Source organism: Podarcis tiliguerta, assembly GCF_965153285.1.
Source record: "Podarcis tiliguerta genome assembly, chromosome: 8".
NCBI classification, from domain to species: domain Eukaryota; kingdom Metazoa; phylum Chordata; class Lepidosauria; order Squamata; family Lacertidae; genus Podarcis; species Podarcis tiliguerta.
In genome coordinates, this window is record NC_139541.1 from 86,239,465 (window position 1) to 86,256,985 (window position 17,521).

General features: G+C 49.6%; 1 protein-coding gene across 2 annotated transcripts in view; it reads left to right on the plus strand.

The window, feature by feature from the left end:
* Positions 1-16,652, plus strand: part of WDR62 (WD repeat domain 62) — a 30,348-nt gene extending 13,696 nt beyond the window's left edge. For both annotated transcript variants that reach the window (XM_083454751.1, XM_083454750.1), the window contains 22 exons: positions 197-371; positions 960-1,097; positions 1,360-1,535; positions 2,367-2,458; positions 2,738-2,863; positions 3,354-3,421; positions 4,379-4,500; positions 5,809-5,884; positions 6,127-6,238; positions 6,806-6,869; positions 7,076-7,198; positions 7,315-7,451; positions 8,300-8,352; positions 9,854-10,057; positions 10,915-11,057; positions 11,328-11,464; positions 12,235-12,366; positions 13,063-13,192; positions 13,271-13,376; positions 15,256-15,322; positions 15,613-15,698; positions 15,928-16,652. In XM_083454751.1, the coding sequence (XP_083310877.1) occupies positions 197-371; positions 960-1,097; positions 1,360-1,535; positions 2,367-2,458; positions 2,738-2,863; positions 3,354-3,421; positions 4,379-4,500; positions 5,809-5,884; positions 6,127-6,238; positions 6,806-6,869; positions 7,076-7,198; positions 7,315-7,451; positions 8,300-8,352; positions 9,854-10,057; positions 10,915-11,057; positions 11,328-11,464; positions 12,235-12,366; positions 13,063-13,192; positions 13,271-13,376; positions 15,256-15,322; positions 15,613-15,698; positions 15,928-16,194 (2,734 nt within the window). In that variant the 3' untranslated portion in view covers positions 16,195-16,652. The remainder of the gene's footprint in view (positions 1-196; positions 372-959; positions 1,098-1,359; positions 1,536-2,366; positions 2,459-2,737; positions 2,864-3,353; positions 3,422-4,378; positions 4,501-5,808; positions 5,885-6,126; positions 6,239-6,805; positions 6,870-7,075; positions 7,199-7,314; positions 7,452-8,299; positions 8,353-9,853; positions 10,058-10,914; positions 11,058-11,327; positions 11,465-12,234; positions 12,367-13,062; positions 13,193-13,270; positions 13,377-15,255; positions 15,323-15,612; positions 15,699-15,927) is intronic.
* Positions 16,653-17,521: the final 869 nt, after the last annotated feature.

The window sequence follows — 17,521 nt, forward strand, 5'->3', positions numbered from 1 at the left end:
CTCCACGTCAAGCTTAACTTTTCCCCATCGCCAGTGGCCCCTTCCTTTTGATTGTGTGTGTTCCCACTTCCCTTGCACTTAAGGTCTTTGCAGCTTATCTCAGCATCGGTGTGTAAAATGAAGCTCATCCGTTTGGTTCTTTTTGGTAACCAAGGAGTATGTTCCCCCCCTTCCCCCCCCCCCCGATCTTTTCAAGAGGGCCAGGTGCCACCTACTCAGATACGATTGCCTTGGCCTTTGACCCCGGCCATCACTGGCTCTCCTGCGTTTACAAGGACCACAGTCTGTACATTTGGGATGTGAATGACACCCGCCAAGTGGGGAAAGTGTGGTCCGACCTTTTCCACAGCTCCTTTGTGTGGAATGTTGAGGTGAGTGGATGGTGCTTCTTCTTTTCTAAAAAGGATGTGAAGGATTAAGAAAATAACATTTATTCATTTCATTTATCTATGTGCCGCTCTTCATAAAAATCAGGAAGTAGCTTACACGATGAAAATGAAATAAAATGGGCCATTCCAATTTAAAGGTAAAGGTAGAGGGACCCCTGACCATTAGGTCCAGCTGTGGCTGACTCTGGGGTTGCGACGCTCATCTCGCTTTACTGGCTGAGGGACTAAGACGCTTCTGGCAAACCAGAGCAGTGCACAGAAACGCCGTTTACCTTCCTGCCGGAGCGGTACCTATTTATCTACTTGCACTTTGACGTGCTTTCGAACTGCTAGGTGGGCAGGAGCAGGGACCGAGCAACAGGAGCTCACCCCGTCACGGGGATTCGAACCGCCAACCTTCTGGTTTAACCCACAGCGCCACCTGCGTCCCTCCATTCCAATTTAGGGAAGTAATAATTAAAGCCCACACATTATTAATGGTGTTCAACAAACTAGGTCCATCATACGGCTTGGATTTTGTGTCTTGATTCTTCTGTTTATTTCCCTTGGCTCTTTGTGGATACATCTTAGGTTTATCCTGAGTTTGAAGACCACAGAGGATGTTTACCCCCAGGGTCCTTTCTAACATGCTCATCGGACAATACTATACGGTTCTGGAACTTGGAAAATGGCACCCATGTGGATTTTCAGAAGAACATCTACAGTAATGTAAGCATTATTGATTATTAAGAGGCTGCTTCAGCCTTGATATGGTGCCAGATTAAACCTGAGCGATTTATACCAATGTATATGTTGTGCATTTCAATGTCTGGAAGGCATGCCAGTAATTAAAACTAATTGAGGTTTTGTTGACTTAGTTCCCTTCTGGTTTGTTACAAATTATTTTCCTTTTGATGAGTCTTCTTTTTAACAGAATGGGTGTCTGTGTATAGAGAGATATATCTCTTAAAACATTCTTTCCTCTATAAAGAACTTGCTGAAGATTATCTATGTGGAAAATAACATCCAGCACCTGCAAGATTTAACAAATTTGCCAGACCGAGGTGAAAATGCCAACTACCTTGATGTGAAATCTGGTGTCCGTGTGATGCAGGTCAGCCCTGATGGCCAGCACTTGGCCTCTGGGGACAGAGCGGGGAATTTGAGGTGGGTCTGTTTTATTCTGTATCGTCTGCCAGATTCTGTGTTTTCATATAATTGCGTGATGAGTTGTAATAATAATAATAATAATAATAATAATAATAATAATAATAATAATAATAATTTATTATTTGTACCCCGCCCATCTGGCTGGGTTTCCCCAGCCACTCTGGGCGGCTTCCAACAAAGATGAAAAATACACTAAAATGTCACATATTAAAAACTTCCCTGAACAGGGCTGCCTTCAGATGTCTTCTGAATGTCAGGTAGTTGTTTATCGCTTTGACATCTGGTGGGAGGACGTTCCACAGGGTGGGCGCCACTACCGAGAAGGCCCTCTGCCTGGTTCCCTGTAACTTGGCTTCTCGCAGGGAGGGAACCGCCAGAAGGCCCTCGGAGCTGGACCTCAGTGTCCGGGCAGAACGATGGAGGTGGAGACGCTCCTTCAGGTATACTGGACCGAGGCCGTTTAGGGCTTTAAAGGTCAGCACCAACACTTTGAATTGTGCTCGGAAACGTACCAATGCAGATCTCTCAGGACCGATGTTATATGGTCTCGGCGGCCGCTCCCAGTCACCAGTCTGGCTGCCGCATTCTGGATTAGTTGTAGTTTCCAGGTCACCTTCAAAGGTAGCCCCACGTAGAGTTGTAGCTAAGGCCCTGCGTATGCCAGTCACACGCGGTGGGTTTCTACATCTTTGATTCCTCAGCAACGGCGATAATTGTATTATTTATATGCAGGCCATCTAACGGGGTTGCAAGCTCCTAAGGAACACCAGCCTTGGCAGGACTCTCCAAATACTTAAAAGTTATTAAAATGTGTGTGTTGTCTTACAGGATACATGAGCTAAAATATATGGATGAAGTCATTAAAGTGGAAGCTCATGATTCAGAAGTTCTCTGCTTACAATATTCTAAGCCAGAAACGGGTAAATTTCCAAATTTGAAAATGTGTGCAGTTGACATTTATTCCAGGCTCGTGCCTGGGTCTTTTTTTGTATGTGGATGTATATAGATATACACAAACTCGCTCCCATCGCTACAGGATTGGGACTATGGTGGCTGGGTGGTATTCAACTCAGAGAAGACCCACTGGAATGAATGGCCCTAACTTCAGCATGTCCTCAGTGGGTCTGCTTGTTCTTTTCCATTGCTTTAAGTCCCTTTGGAGTGGATGCGGAGTTGCCCATCTTTTCTGCCTCCTGTAGGGATGGCCCTGCTGGCCTCAGCAAGCCGAGACAGGCTGATTCATGTGCTCAACGTGGAGGAAAATTATAAACTAGAGCAGACGTTGGACGACCATTCCTCAGCCATAACAGCTGTAAGGTTTGCTGGTAAGTTGCCCAGCAATCTGCTCCAGCTGATTGTATTTCTGGGAGCCTTGCTCTTCCCAGGATGGATATCGGTTCAGGTGCGGAACCTCTATGTGCCGTTGCAGAGATTAATTCACTTCTCCCTGTGTTCTCGCACAACTCCAGTGTCAGCTGGCTGGCAGAGGAGAAGTTTCCAATGCAGTGTTTTCCTGGGGTTGATAATGTTTTATTGTAAGCCACCCTGGTTATTGTCTTTGAAGAGTGGGGTGTACATATAAATCAGTGGGTTTTTTGGCCATGCCCCACCTAAGCATCTCTAAAATCCTGGTGCCCCTTCTCCCCGTGACATATAATTCTTATTATTCAAAAAGTGAACTCCTATTCACGTGGAGGAAGCCTATAAGGCCATTAACTTGGTCTAAACAAGCTTGGAAACAACGGATCTAGATAAATACAAGGGGATTCTTCTACAGATTTCACTTACCTACAGATTTCTTCTTCTCGCCCGCAGGAAATGGAGAGATTCAGATGATCAGCTGTGGAGCCGACAAAAGCATCTATTTTCGCAGTGCACAAAAGGTGCTTACAATTCATTTACGGAATAAGCCACCAGGAGGTTTGGCGATAGCCACCAAATGCAGATGGCTTTCAAAAGAGGGTTGGATAAATCCACGAAGGAGAACAGCAGCGGGGGGGGGGGGGGGCTCTTGCCTTTGCGGGCTTCCCAGAGGCATCCGGTTGGCTGCCATGGGAGCAGGATCCTGAACCAGAGGAGGCACCTTTGGCCTCATCCGGAAGTGCTGCTCCCATCTGAACTTGAGCAGCTTGTTTTCCTCTTCCAAAGACCCATTGCCAAATAATGAAAGGGGCAACTTTCCCCTTTTGTATCCAGATAAAAGTTTATCTGATTCGTTCATTCTTACCGTATTTTTCGCTCTATAGGACGCACTTTTTCCCCTCCAAAAATGAAGGGGAAATGTGTGTGCATCCTATGGAGCAAATGCAGGCTCCTTGGCTTCAGTGATAGCAACGGGAAGCCTCCGAAGCGCAGAGGGAGCGCTCCCTCCGTGCTCCGGGGGCTTTGCGTCGCTTTCGCTGAAGCCTGGAGAGCGAGAGGCGTCGGTGCGCACCAACCCCTCTCACTCTCCAGGCTTCAGGCAGCTATCTGCAAGCCTTTGGAGTGTGCCCCCAGCCCCGCAATCTCTGGGAGCGGAGGCAAGGCTGCGCGCAACCTTGCCGCCGCTCCCGGACCTGTTCTGGGGGCCCCACGGCTAAAAAGGAAGCCCCACGGCTAAAAAAGAAGCCAAGACAGCAAGTGGGATGGATCCTGCTGGCTGTCTTGGCTTCTTTGCTCTTTGGGGCTGGGGGGGGGAATAATTCCCCCCCTTTATTTCCCCCCCTAAAAACTAAGTGCGCCCTATGGTCTGGTGCACCCTATGGAGCGAAAAATACGGTATGTGTGAGGCCACTACAGACCTGCTGCACTGCTGTTGGGGTAACAGTTCAGATCTTAGTTGGGTTGTTTTCACTCCACAGGTGTCGGACGGAATTAACTTCATCAGAACTCACCACGTTGCTGAGAAAACGACCTTGTACGACATGGATATCGACATAACACAGAAGTATGTTGCAGTGGCCTGTCAGGACAGAAATGTCAGGTAAACTGTTCTGCATTTTCCACTGCAGAATTTTCGGCATTCCACGCAGTCAAATGCTGGAAGAAAGTAAGCATATTCCTCCTCCTGACCGCCAGCCTCCCTCTTAACCTGGCTGCACTTTTGATGTTCTGCCTTCTTGCATATGTCCATCCTGTCAACAGACTGTTAAGACTGTCGGTCTTTGAACCATGAAAGAGGTCTGGCACGGTCGCTGCGTGTGCTAGTGGCCGTAAATCAACATAGTTGTGCGCCGTCCTTCAAAGCGCATAGGCACTCTAGACCAGACACCAGAGAAGAAATAGATCATGGTAGCAATAAAGCTCAGACAAGTCATTACTCTTTACTTTTAGGTAATAAAATGTGTAAATGGTTCCAGCTATTAACAGGCTTTCACCACAGCTGCAGGTGAAGGTACAATTAAAGTTCTAAGGCCTTGCTCTCTTCCAAGCTGCAAAATCTCTCTACATGTTGTCAGTTCAGGAGATAAACGCGGACTGGAAAAACGGTTCGCTGTGTTCTGTAGGAAACCACGTATGTCCAGAAAACGGTACCCTCAGAAAGGGTCCTTGGATAGTCTAAACAATCAGCACTTAGCTGCTGCTTCAATCTTCTTTCTGTTTCTGGAAATGAATGAAACACTCTCACTCACGCCAACATTGACTGCCTCAAATCTCCCCATTTTGATTAGGTGCTTTTCTTGGGATACAGTTGCCTGTAAGGGGATGAATAGGGAGAGAGCGTGGCTCAGTTGATGGGGCATGAGGCTCTTAATCCCAGGCTTGTGGGTTTGAGCCCCATGTTGGGGGTTGGACTAGATGGCCCTTGTGGTCCCTCCGAACTCTACATTTCTGCGATTCTAAATCATCTCAAATCTTTTGACATTCTCTGTAACGGTCAGTGCTCTTTAGATATATCACTGCCATTTCGTAAGCAGCCATTTCTCCAACAAGCGGTGGAGTTGGGCCACTTTGGTTCGGCAGATCTTGATGTGGAGATAGTAATAATAATAATAATAATAATAATTAATAATAATAATAATAATAATAATAATAATTGTGCGCCCACAGTTGCAGCACAGTCACGTCTAGGAAGCCCGAGGCGTTGACTCACGGACTGTGTACTCTGAGAGTGCTTTTAATTCCCAGAGAAAAGGACCGGTGTTTGCATAATGAACCTGTTGCTCCACTGCTCTTTCAAAGGCGCTCTTTGGGCACAGGGCACAAAGCCCAGTATCAAAGCGTAGCTCTTCAGTTGTGTCAAACCAGCAAGCCTTTGCACACACCCAAATGTAACTTGACCTTCCTCCAGGGTATACAACACAGCCAGCGGGAAACAGAAGTGGTGCTACAAAGGCTCGCAAGGCGACGACGGATCTCTTCTGAAGGTAACTGAGTTAATATGGGGAAAGTGCCCGGAGAAATAATCTTTCTCTTGCCCGCCCTTGGACCCAGGCCTCCTGGAATGTGGCCTAATATTCCTGTGGGCTGTTGCTTCCCACTAAACGGTGTAAGGAATGCCCAGCACGCTTATTTTGTTGAACTGCGAATAAGTGGTTCGTTATTCAACCAACCACAATTAAAGTAAATCTGAAAGAGTGAAGCCTCTTTGTTTCCGATCCCTGTGCAGGTCCAGCTGGATCCTTCTGGAACATTCTTGGCCACCAGTTGCTCCGACAAGAGCATTTCCATTATCGACTTCCACTCTGGGGAGTGTGTTGCCAAAATGTTTGGACACTCAGGTTTGTTTTGCTGTGGTGCTGTTGCTGCTTTTTTTGGTTCGGTTATTTTGCAAGCGCATATCTAGTACATAAGGGACGCGGGTGGCGCTGTGGGTTAAACCACAGAGCCTAGGGCTTGCCGATCAGAAGGTCGGCGGTTTGAATCCCCGTGACAGGGTGAGCTCCCGTTGATCGGTCCCTGCTCCTGCTAACCTAGCAGTTCGAAAGCACGCCAAAGTTCAAGTAGATAAATAGGTACCACTCCGGCGGGAAGGTAAATGGCGTTTCCGTGCGCTGTTCTGGTTCGCCAGAAACAGCTTCGTCATGCTGGCCACATGACCCAGAAGCTGTACACCGGCTCCCTCGGCCAGTAAAGCGAGATGAGCGCCGCAACCCCAGAGTCGGCCACGACTGGACCTAATGGTCAGGGGTCCCTTTACCTTTTCTCTAGTACATAGTACAGCCTACCCGAGCCTGGTGCTCTCTGCCTGTTTTGGATCCCATTAGCCCCAGACACTACAGTCTGTTTCTTATCAATTGTCATGATAACTGATTCAGCCGATCAACCAACGCATCTTTATCTTGCAGAAGTCGTTACAGGGATGAAATTCACCTTTGACTGCAAACATTTGATCACCGTCTCGGGAGACAGGTGGGCAACTTGAACTGCGAAAGATGCTTGCGTGGATTAGAAACTTTGTGGGCCTGAACGTGGGATCATTTAGTGCGTTTGTTGCTCAATTAGCTTTAAGGGAAGAGGACGTCAGGACGGGGTTCCCAGATGTGTGTGGCCTTTTCAGATCTAGGCAGGAGAGAGCAGGTTCAGGCCACTGATTCGGCCCTCTTCCCTTTCTCCAGCTGCATCTTTATATGGCACCTGAGTCCTGAAATTACCACCTGCATGAAGCAGCATTTGATGGACCTGGATCAAGTCCAGCAGCAGAGGAAAGCCAGGGAGCCCGTGTGGCCTCCTCAGGTCAGGTACGGGAACAGCTGCGCTCTTGGGACGACGCTCTCTGATCCCGATGGGGAGACCGGGGTGACTCTGTCGCTCTTGAGCCCTGAAAGGGATCCCTCTGACTCTTCCTTTCCTCCAGGAGGGAGCCCTACGTTGCTCTGCCAAGCGAAAGGTCTCCCTGTGGGGCTGAGCGCCTGACTGACTATGACACGGAGGAGGAGAGGGAAGAGGACGACGCTGCTCTTCTGACGCCTCCCCAAGCTGTCCTTGAGACAGGTATGGAGCCACGAGGCACTTCCCAAGGAAGGGAGGGCGCCCAGGGGATGCGTGGGATTTGGCGAGGAGCCACAGAAAGCCCGTCAAACTTCAGGAGAGGCCCAGCTGGAGACCCTGGTGACTGGGGTTTTGTAAAGGCCTTTTTGTCCTCTCTGCCTCCCCCGCCCCCTATAAGATTTCTGGTAATGTTTTGTTGGGATGCAAAGAACATAAGAGGAGACTTGCTGGATCAGGCCCATCTGGTCCAGCGTCCTGTTCTCACAGGGGCCAGCCAGATGCCCCCACGCGAAATGCACAAGCAGGACACTTCAACGCAAGAGCGCTCTCTTTCACTTTCCAGCCACTGGCATTCAGAAGCATTGCTGAGAATCTGAGCAGTGGTGCCTCTGGATGCGAACGGGATCCATTCCGGAGCCCCGCTCGCATCCTGAAGCGAACGCAACCCACGTCTGCAGGTCATGATTTGCCACTTTCGCGCATGCGCGTGATGTAATTTTGAGCATCTGCGCAAACAGCGAAACCCGGAAGTAATGTGCTCTGTTACTTCCGGGTCACCACGGAGCGTAACGTGAAAATGCTCAACCTGAAGCACATTTAACCCGAGGTGTGACTGTACTCTGCTTTACTTTGAAAAGCAAAACCCCTCCTATTTCTACTTGCTTTGGTTTCTGAGAGTTGGTAGATAAAGTTTCCACGGGACCCAGTTCTGCTTTTCAGCGTTTTCTCGATTGCTCTGTCTTAAATACAAAGGGGGGAATTTCTTGTTCCTATATGTGCCTTGTATGAAGAGTTTTAACTCTGCTTCCACATTGCTCATCCCAGTCTCTCTCCCCTGTTGCTCTTTCCAGCTCCTGCATGCGTCCTCACCAATGGTAAACTACCCATGTGGGCAAAAAGGCTGGTATGTAATGTGCTCTTACAAAAAGGTATTTTTTTGTATATGGATTAATTCAGCCATTGCCAACCTTCTGCGTATTTTGGGGCTGGGGCTGATGGGAGTTGTAATCCAAAGCAGGTGGAGGGCACCAGGCTAACCATGGCTGGATTATGAGGCGTAGAACCCCAGTAACCAACGTTCTTCCTGTTGTAATTAATTTCCTATATCTTGCCCAGGCCATCTAACAACCAAGGTGCAGCATTAAAAAGAAACGTAAAATCACAAAGTACAGCAGGCAAGTCGGCATTAAACAATACAAATGGTGTCGCTGGTATTATGCTCCAAAGGTCTGTCAGTTGCCATCTGATAACAGGGAGGACCATCTGACCTCAGGAGGGAGGGACTTCCATAGCTGGAGTGCCACCACTGAGAAGGCCTTGTCTCGTGTGATGTGCACCAGCACCAAAATCAAGTCACGTTCCCTGAGGGTGCCTCTCCTGCAGATCTCCAAACAAGTGTTGGCTGATGCTGCAGAAAGTGCTCCTTTGGTCCTGAGCCAGGGCTTGGGAAATAATCATGAAATAGGTGTTGTTTGCAGGGGTGGGTTTGTTCCACTCCTTGGGCCTTGGCTGCAGATCAGGGTGAAGGAGGATGTCAGGTGCGGATGACCCACAAAGCCAAACCTTGGCTTCGCTGTTGTGCCGTGCCAACCTGAAAAAGCTCCCATCCCCTCCGTCCTCCGGAGCCGTGGTGTGGCTTAGCGTGACGTCCAAATGGGGCCACTGCCAACAACTTAACCCATGGTTAAGAGACAAAGGGTTCTCTCTCCATCCGGGTTATCTTTAACGGCAGTTATTTTTGCATGCTTAACCACAGGCAGCAGAAACTGCTGCTCCAAAAATGAAAGGAGCTCCAGTCCTTTGGCAGCTAAGCAGTTGGGTGCGATGTTGGTGCAAGTTTTGCTTCGATAGGATGAAAACAAGAACCACTCTTGCTGGGTCCTGCAGAGAAGCAAATGGTCCTCTTCAATGTGTTGATAATCAAATGGGGGGGGGGGGGGGCTTCTACTGTGATCTGTGGGTCTCCAAATGTTTTGCAAATCAAGGCAAAGGAGGCAAGTGAAGTATTTGAACCAGGCAGAGGGCCTTCTTGGTGGTGGCGCCCGCCCTGTGGAACACCCACCCATCAGATGTCAAGGAAATAAACAACTATCCGACTTTTAGAAGACATCTGAAGGCAGCCCTGTATCAGGAAATTGTTAATGTTTGATGTTTCATCATGTTTTTAATATTCTGGTGGGAGCCGCCCAGAGTGGCTAAGGAGGCCTGGCCAGATGGGCTGGGTAGAAATGATAAATTATTATTATTAATTATTATTATTGTAGGTTAGGGGTGGGTTCCAAAACACCAACTGCTAGCCACCAACCCATCCATGATTAGTTCTCTGACTTGGCGATTTTTATCCCAACCACATGATTGGCATGAAGACACACACACAGACTTCCTCTCAACTTTCCTCTCTCTAGCTTGGAGAGGCAGATAATGCGGACCCCGCCGCCTTCAACCCCAGGGTGAGTTATCAGCCGCAAGGGCGATGGGCAGAACGTGCCGCCAAAGAGCCCATTAAGACCATGCTGGATGCAGACCTGAATTACTTCACCCCAATTAAAAACAGCAGCCTGAATGACAGTGAACTGGAACCGCAGAATCTGAATCAGCTGCTCTCGGAGGTGAGAAAAGTTTCCTTGGTACAAGGGGCTTAGGTGAGGTCGACTTTGCTGTCCACCTGCACCCCCACACCCTCTGTCTGAAAAACAGACCCCATGTCCTTTGAGTCCAGGGACAAGCCTTGGAACTGATTTTCCGGGGTGGTACTTGTTCTGGAGCATGCTATGTGTGTGCCTTTCCGTGTGGCTAGAGTTCCTCTCCTTTCACCAATGAGCCCCCATCCACCTGGGAAGCAGGGAGAAATATTTCCCTTTTGAGCTGTGCTTTGGATGCGCTTCCGTGGCTCTTGCTTGCGCCAGGAGGCTTGTGGCTTTTTGCAGCAGAACCTGCATCTGCTCCCCAAACCAGCCAATCGAGGCGGGTGCTCACTTACAAAAGCTGATTATTGGAGGGTGCGTCTGCCTTGGGTTTCCTCAAGGGGACAAGCAGATTTTCCAGTTAGCCTTTGTGACAGTAAGAGCTGTTCGACAGTGGAATTTGCTGCCAAGGAGTGTGGTGGAGTCTCCTTCTTTGGAGGTCTTTAAGCAGAGGCTTGACAACCATATGTCAGGAGTGCTCTGATGGTGTTTCCTGCTTGGCAGGGGGTTGGACTCGATGACCCTTGTGGTCTCTTCCAACTCTATGATTCTATGATTCTATGATTCTATGATTTTTTTTTAGTTTGATTGAACCTGGAGTCAATCCATCGATGAGAGCTTCTGTGCGCCTTAAACTTATTTTGGAACCACTCTGCAGTTCCGGCTCCAGAAGATTTCTTACTTCCATCTTTTCTGCTGTCTTTGAATCCTCTTAAATTTTGGAAGGGAGAGTCACAGGGACTAATTCCCTTTTCACGGGCTATTTTTGGTTTTCCCTCCAGGCCAAGGACTACCCCAGCAACATTATTGAAGATTTCCAGCAGTCAGATCTGTCCTCCGATGATGAGGCGAAAGAAGAGCTTGAGATCAGTGGGGACAGCCTGTGCCCCGAACAGACTGGCAGCAAAACCCCTGAGAGCGAAAGGTCAGTCCTCGCTTAGACGCTCAGGGCTGCAGAGGAACTGCCCTTGAAGCCTGCAGGCTTACCGTCGAGTAAATGCGCTTAGGGTAGAGCTGCAGGACTTGCAGAGGGGGAGAGCCTGATGTGGTTTGGATTTGGCTGGAGACATCTCAAGGGCACACCCCGTTCTGCTGCCCTCTGCCCTTGAAGTTTTGAAAGAAGCTTGAACTGCTGGATGGATGCTTTTCTCTCCACCCCCCGAGAATCACTGGCAGTTTTTGCCTTTCTTTAAAGGAGCTACATGAAGGAGCTGCTCCTTCAGCCGGCGTACCAGAAGGAAGCGGCAAATACCAAGGAGAAGCTGCCAGACAAAATCTACTCTGCGACTTCCTTGGATTCAGAGGTCTCTGCTTTCAGCCACCAGCAAGAAGGTAGCCTGAAAGACGATTCCTGCTCACATCTGGGGTATTTTTTTGGTGCTTGAGCTGCAGAAGGGCTCTCACCTCTCAGCTGGCCATTGTGCCCCCACCCCTGCCCAGTTAGTGCCAATTTCCAGGGCCCAGTGAAGCAGGAAGGCCTGGCCCTTGAACCCCCAAGGGCGTGTGAGGGGGGAGCTGTCTGCTCTGCCCAAGAAGAGATGGTGGGGATGCAGCCTGCCTCGGCCTCTGTCCGCACCCTACAAATTGGGCTGGTAGAGGGGCAGCAGGAAGGGAATCTGCTGTCAGGGTTGTCACAGCCCTCCCAAAAAAGATCCTGCATGAAAGGCAGCAAGTGAGGAAAAGGGGACTCAGAGCCGCAGGATGAGACCTTCCCCCATCTATAAGTCAGCTGTAGGGAGTGAGGTGTGCGTTTGCAGGAAAGGGAGAGTCAGGGAAAGAAGCAGCAGCATCGAATTGTAGAGTGGGAAGGGACCGTGAGGGTCATCTAGTCCAACCCCCAGCCGTGCAGGAATCTTTTGCCCAATGTGAGTCTCGAACCCGCAGCCCTGAGTTTAAGCGTCTCGTGCTCTGCGGACTGAGCCATCCCAAGTTCATTCCTGTGCCAGGTGATCCATGAGATTTGGGTGGGAGAAGAAGCCAGTGCTTGGCCCAGAATCCAGAATGGCTTTGTGGTCTGCAGACTGAGCTCTCCTCTGAGCTTTTTCTTCCCTTTCCTTCCCCCCGGCCCTGGCTTTGCACAACGTGCCAATCAGACGCTCTAGTTTCGGAGGCAGAAACGGAAATGACGGACGTGGAGGAGAACTTCCAGCAGACCAGCTCTTTGCCCCAAACCCCCGAGCAAGAGAAATACCTCCGGAATCACTTTGAGACGCTGGCTGATGCCCAGGCGGAAGGTAAGGCCAGAGCGGCGGCAATGAGCCGAATGTTGATATTTTCACCCCCTTCCATTGCGAGAATCTCCTGATACGGTTGAGAAAGGAGGAGGAGGAAAATGCTCTTCGCTTCTTCCGCTCCTGACTGACTGCCTGTCTCTGTGTGCTATCTGTGTAGTGACTAGCTGTAACTCTCATGCAAGCCAGTAGTTTAGTTTGTGGTAGCTATTAGAAATAAAAGAAGTTATGCTGCACAGCTAGCTTCCGCGTTGTTCATACTCTGCTGAGTCTGGTGCTCACAATGCACAGTTGTGAGTCCAGTTCATAGGGACCTACTTTCCAGGATTGGAAGGTCTCTGAAAGTGCCCCAGTCCCCTAGCCCAGTCGGGGCAGAACCAGTGATTGAGCCCAGTCACTGACACCAGTTGCAAGGCGTACTGACACCGAACGGCACAGCGGCTGTGCTCTTCCCATAAGCGAGAGCCCCTCGCCTAATAGGCAGGGCCAGAGGCGCATAGGGGCAATTTCTCAGGGTGCTGTTCTTTTGATTCACTGACTAAGTAACAAACCCCTTGGCAGGCCACTGGCACTTTGACGGCAGATTAGAGGTCATTTGCCTTGGGTGTGCTTGAACCCTGGTCTCCCAGGTCCTAGTCCACACTGGCTGGGTCAAGAACTTAGGAAAAGCTCCCGCTTGGTCTCCCCTTTTTGATGCAGAAAAGTTTGATGGCTGCCTAAAGGATCTGAAGGCGCCCGAGGAGGAAGAGGAGGAAGCGGCGGCCTTGTTCCAGAACCCTCGCCTGAGCATATCTACCCGTTTTCTCTCCAGCTGCCAAAAAAATAGCAGGTGGGCAGATACATATCTATATTTCCAACCCTCCATTCATGAAAGAACCATCTGAATGGCTGTGTTCCTTTCACACAGGTTTGCAGCTCCCTTTCTTCCGAGGCTCCGTCAGCACTCTCAGGCCGCTGCTGCAGACCAGCTGGCGGAGGAGAGTCTCCTGTCGGGCGAGCACAAGAAACCAGAGGCAAGTTGGCCGCCGGAGTCGAGGATGAGCCGCTGGGCTCAGCTTGGCAGGCGTCTTGTCTCCCAGCCCTTCTGTGAAGATTGGGCGCAGCCACGACTCAGTGGCAGCGGAACAGGGGCTCTGCAGGCAGAAGGGAATTTCCAGTTAAAAGATCTCTGATAGCACAATGGAAAATAAAAATACAGTGGTACCTCGGGTTAAGTACTTAATTCGTTCCGGAGGTCCGTACTTAACCTGAAACTGTTCTTAACCTGAAGCACCACTTTAGCTAATGAGGCCTCCTGCTGCCGCTGCGCTGCTGGAGCACGATTTCTGTTCACATCCTGAAGCAAAGTACTTAACCCGAGGTGCTATTTCTGGGTTAGCAGAGTCTGTAACCTGAAGCGTCTGTAACCCGAGATACCACTGTATAATAATAATAATAATAAAATATTATTTATACCCCACCCATCTGGCTGGGTTTCCCCAGCCACTCTGGGCAGCTTCCAACAGAAGATTAAAAATACATTAAAACATCAGTCATTAAAAACTTCCCTAAACAGAGCTGCCTTTAGATGTCTTCTAAACAGGTAGTTGTTTATTTCCTTCGCATCTGATGGGAGGGCATTCCACAGGGCGGGCGCCACCACCAAGAAGGCCCTCTGCCTGGTTGCCTGTAGATTCACTTCTCACAGCGTGGGAACCGCCAGAAGGCCCTCAAAGGTGGATCTCAGTGTCTGGGCTGAACGATGGGGGTGGAGACGCTCCTTCAGGCAGGGTCGTAAGAAGGGGGGGGGGCGAGGGGACGGTCTGCCCCGGGTGCCACCCTGGGGGTGTGTGACTGCCTCCCCCCAGCTGTAGAGTGGCCGAGGGTACAGGCACCAAGTGCGCGGAAGCCTTAATGGACAGCGCTTGAGTGGCAGCCCGTACGGCTTGTCCCGCCCCCCGTGCCCCACACTGGGTGACTTAGAGGCTTCCTCCGCCACTGCCTTTAGGTATATTGGACCGAGGCCATTTAGGGCTTTAAAGGTCAGCACCAACACTTTGAATTGTGCTCGGAAACGTCCTGGGAGCCAATGTAGGTCTTTCAGGACCAGTGTTATGTGGTCTCGGAAAAAACCCCACAAGCCTGTCGTCTAGACCAGGGATGTCCAGCACGTTGATCGTGATCTACTGGTCCATCCCTGCAAGGTTTTGGTAGATCGCAGTCGATCGCTGGCCCCCTTCCAGACCCAGCCCCTCTCCCTGCACCGGCCTCTATTTGTTACAGAAGGGAAGCCGGAGTTTAGAAACGGAGGCCGTTATCTGGCCAGCGACCGTGAGGTCAGTGGCTGCTTCTGTTCCTCCCTCCCTCAGAAGAGCTGCAAAAAATCCCCAAGTCCCCCAAAAACGGGGCATATTCCCTCCCCAAAAAAAGCTCCACAACTTTGATCTGAATAGACAAATTGATGTCCTCAAAAGCAGCTTCATGTGCGCAGTTCAGAGATGTAAATAAGAATTTTCTTTGATCCTTCCACATTTGCAAACGTAAATGACTTGAAAGCAGTTCAATTGGAACGTAACCCCCGCATAAACTGGGAGTTGCTCGTAACCGTTTAGTGTGTGTGAAATTCCCAGTGGATTCCTTGTTACGCTAATGCAGCTGCGCTGGCTGTGGCTGATGGGAGTTGTAGTCCGGAAGCTGCAGAGGGCACCAGGTTGGCAAATGCTGCACTGGCGCCTCTCTAGCCTGCTGAAATGCCCGAACCCTCCGGCCTCAGAGTCGACGCATGGGAAATGGTGGCTAGGTATTTTGCAGGCAAGGAAGGGACCGAGACCTTGGGTTTGGGACATCTGCAATGCTTTTAAACTTGCAGCCCGGGGATTTGGTTTCTAACAGTCTATGATGTAACTGCTGTAGAAACTTTCTGAAGAAGCCAGCTGTGAGCTGAAGGAGAAGCTTGACGCCAGAGCCTTCATCGCCTCAGGTAGGAGACTTTCTGGAATGTTGTGTTTGCAGCAGGTTTGTCATGTAGCAGAGGCGGAAGTTATTACCGTTCCCTGTTGTGGGGAAACGTTGGCTGCTGCAGGGTGTGGATTTGACTCTGTCGCTGTGTAGGGTGGATTTCCAGAAACGCCAGTTGATGCAATCAGTTCTCGTTCTTCTGATACCTTTGGAAACCGAAGAATGCTGTTGGGTGTGTTCCCCTCTTCCCTTTCTGGGAAGGCTCCAAATGTAGAAATCTCTCTCTTCCCGCCCCCCTCCCTATGTTCTTAGAATCACAGGTCCTGGTCAAAAACTTTGAAATAAACCTGCAGCCTTTGTGCACCAAGTTTCAAGAGACTTTGCAGCTTTACGATAAGGTAAGATATAGGAAAAGGCAGCAACATCAGAACTTTTTAAAAAAATTCTCCATCTACATATTTTTTGGGGGGGTCATCAAATTATCCTGTCAGGTGTCTAAGAGATGGTTTATATAGGGCTGTGGGGTGCTATTGTGGCGGTGTGGGTCCCTGGCATCCTTGTCCCAGCCCGGTTTCGGTCACGGGTGCGAATCCTGGGTGTGAAAGCGTTTGTCCTTTTGCTGTGCAGGTGACATCCTGCAGCGACTCCACGGAGGAGGAGCTTCTCCACGTTAAGAACCGGCTGGTCAGCACTTTCTCCTGGATGAAAAGGGAGCTGGACTCCCGAGCGATCAAAAACAACGCAGACGCGGCAACAGCCACAGACAGCCCATCGCCCTGGCAGAAGTGCCTTCAGGACAGCGAGACCCGCTCTCTCCTGAAGCATTATTCCGACTCGCTGCTGAACATGGTCCAGAAGAAGCTGGAGGAAAGCCACAAGGCGGACGTCGCCTGAATCGCCTCAGGCAAGGGATACGTCTGCCCCGCCCCTGAACAAACTTTATTGCGGCGCTGAGCTCAAGAGAACGTGCCCATTAATTTCCGTGTGACTCCTGAGGAGTTAACAGCAGTCAAGAAAGGAACAGATTAGCATTTATAACTAACTCTAGTCTCTGTTTCCTGTGCATACACACACCCCAATTTTCCCCCTGGAAGCAAATACTGACAAGTTGTCATTGTTTTTAGCTTTTCCCAGAGACCTCTTACAAAAAACATTCTTTATAAGAATGAGGGGAGTAGGAGGAGAAGGAGCAGGTGTTTTAAGTTCTTATGGGTGCTCTGATATTCCTCAACGGTGCTTTCTCGTCCGTCTGTGTGGGTGTGAACGCTGCTTTGCAACGGCGGTTCTTAAACGTTTGCTGTTTTTTTCTTGGTTTTGAGAATTAATAAAATTGCATTATTAGATTTTGAAAAGTGTGTGTGTGTGGATTGGGTGGGACCCATTGCTGAGGGCGCAGAGTTCCTCTCATCCCCCTTCATGCTTCCTGGATCTGCTCCAGATCTGCTCCCAACCCTCTAGAAGAGATTTATGGGGGCACATAGAGAGTTGTGGGGGGGGGGGGGCAAGAGGAAGGACAGTCACGGAACCAAGAAATTGCACAAAACAAATTTGTTTTGTAATGGTTTGACTTGGTAGCTTTTGACATTCCTAGCAGCTGACTAGGACTGGGCTGGGGGGGGGCGGTATGATCCTATGCTTCCTACCATGAAAAGAGAGATTGAGACAAGATCCGTCTAAAGACCTACCGTTGAGAGGAAAACATTTGTTTATTTTATTTATTTCCGTTACCTCTTAAAACATATGAAAGCAGCTTACAACAAACATACATAAAGCCATACAGTAAAGAAGTATTAAAAATTAAGATCAGGTATCAATTCACTATTGAGGTATAGTGTATTCTCAATTGCCTGCGTAATCCTGCCGGGGAAAAAAATTTCAGCAAGCATTTAAAAGTCAAAACAGAAAGCTCCTGCTGAATCTCTAGTGGCAGAGAGTTCCACAGGACTGGGCCAATGACACTGAAGTCTCAGTTCCTTCTTGTTGTCAAATGAGCCTTGCCAATTTGGGAAATGACCAGTTATAGTCCTGCAGACGATCTCTGTGACTGAGCTGGGATATTAGGGTTCAGGCAATTCCCCCAGTTAGGCTTGACCAAAGTTGTTCAGGGCTTTGTAAATGAATACAAGGCTCTTGAACTCGGTAGCAGATGGAAATATGGAATAGTTATGGAATAAATACGGAAATGGGAGGCGTGAGGGACGGGCTGGAATCTCCTGGAAGA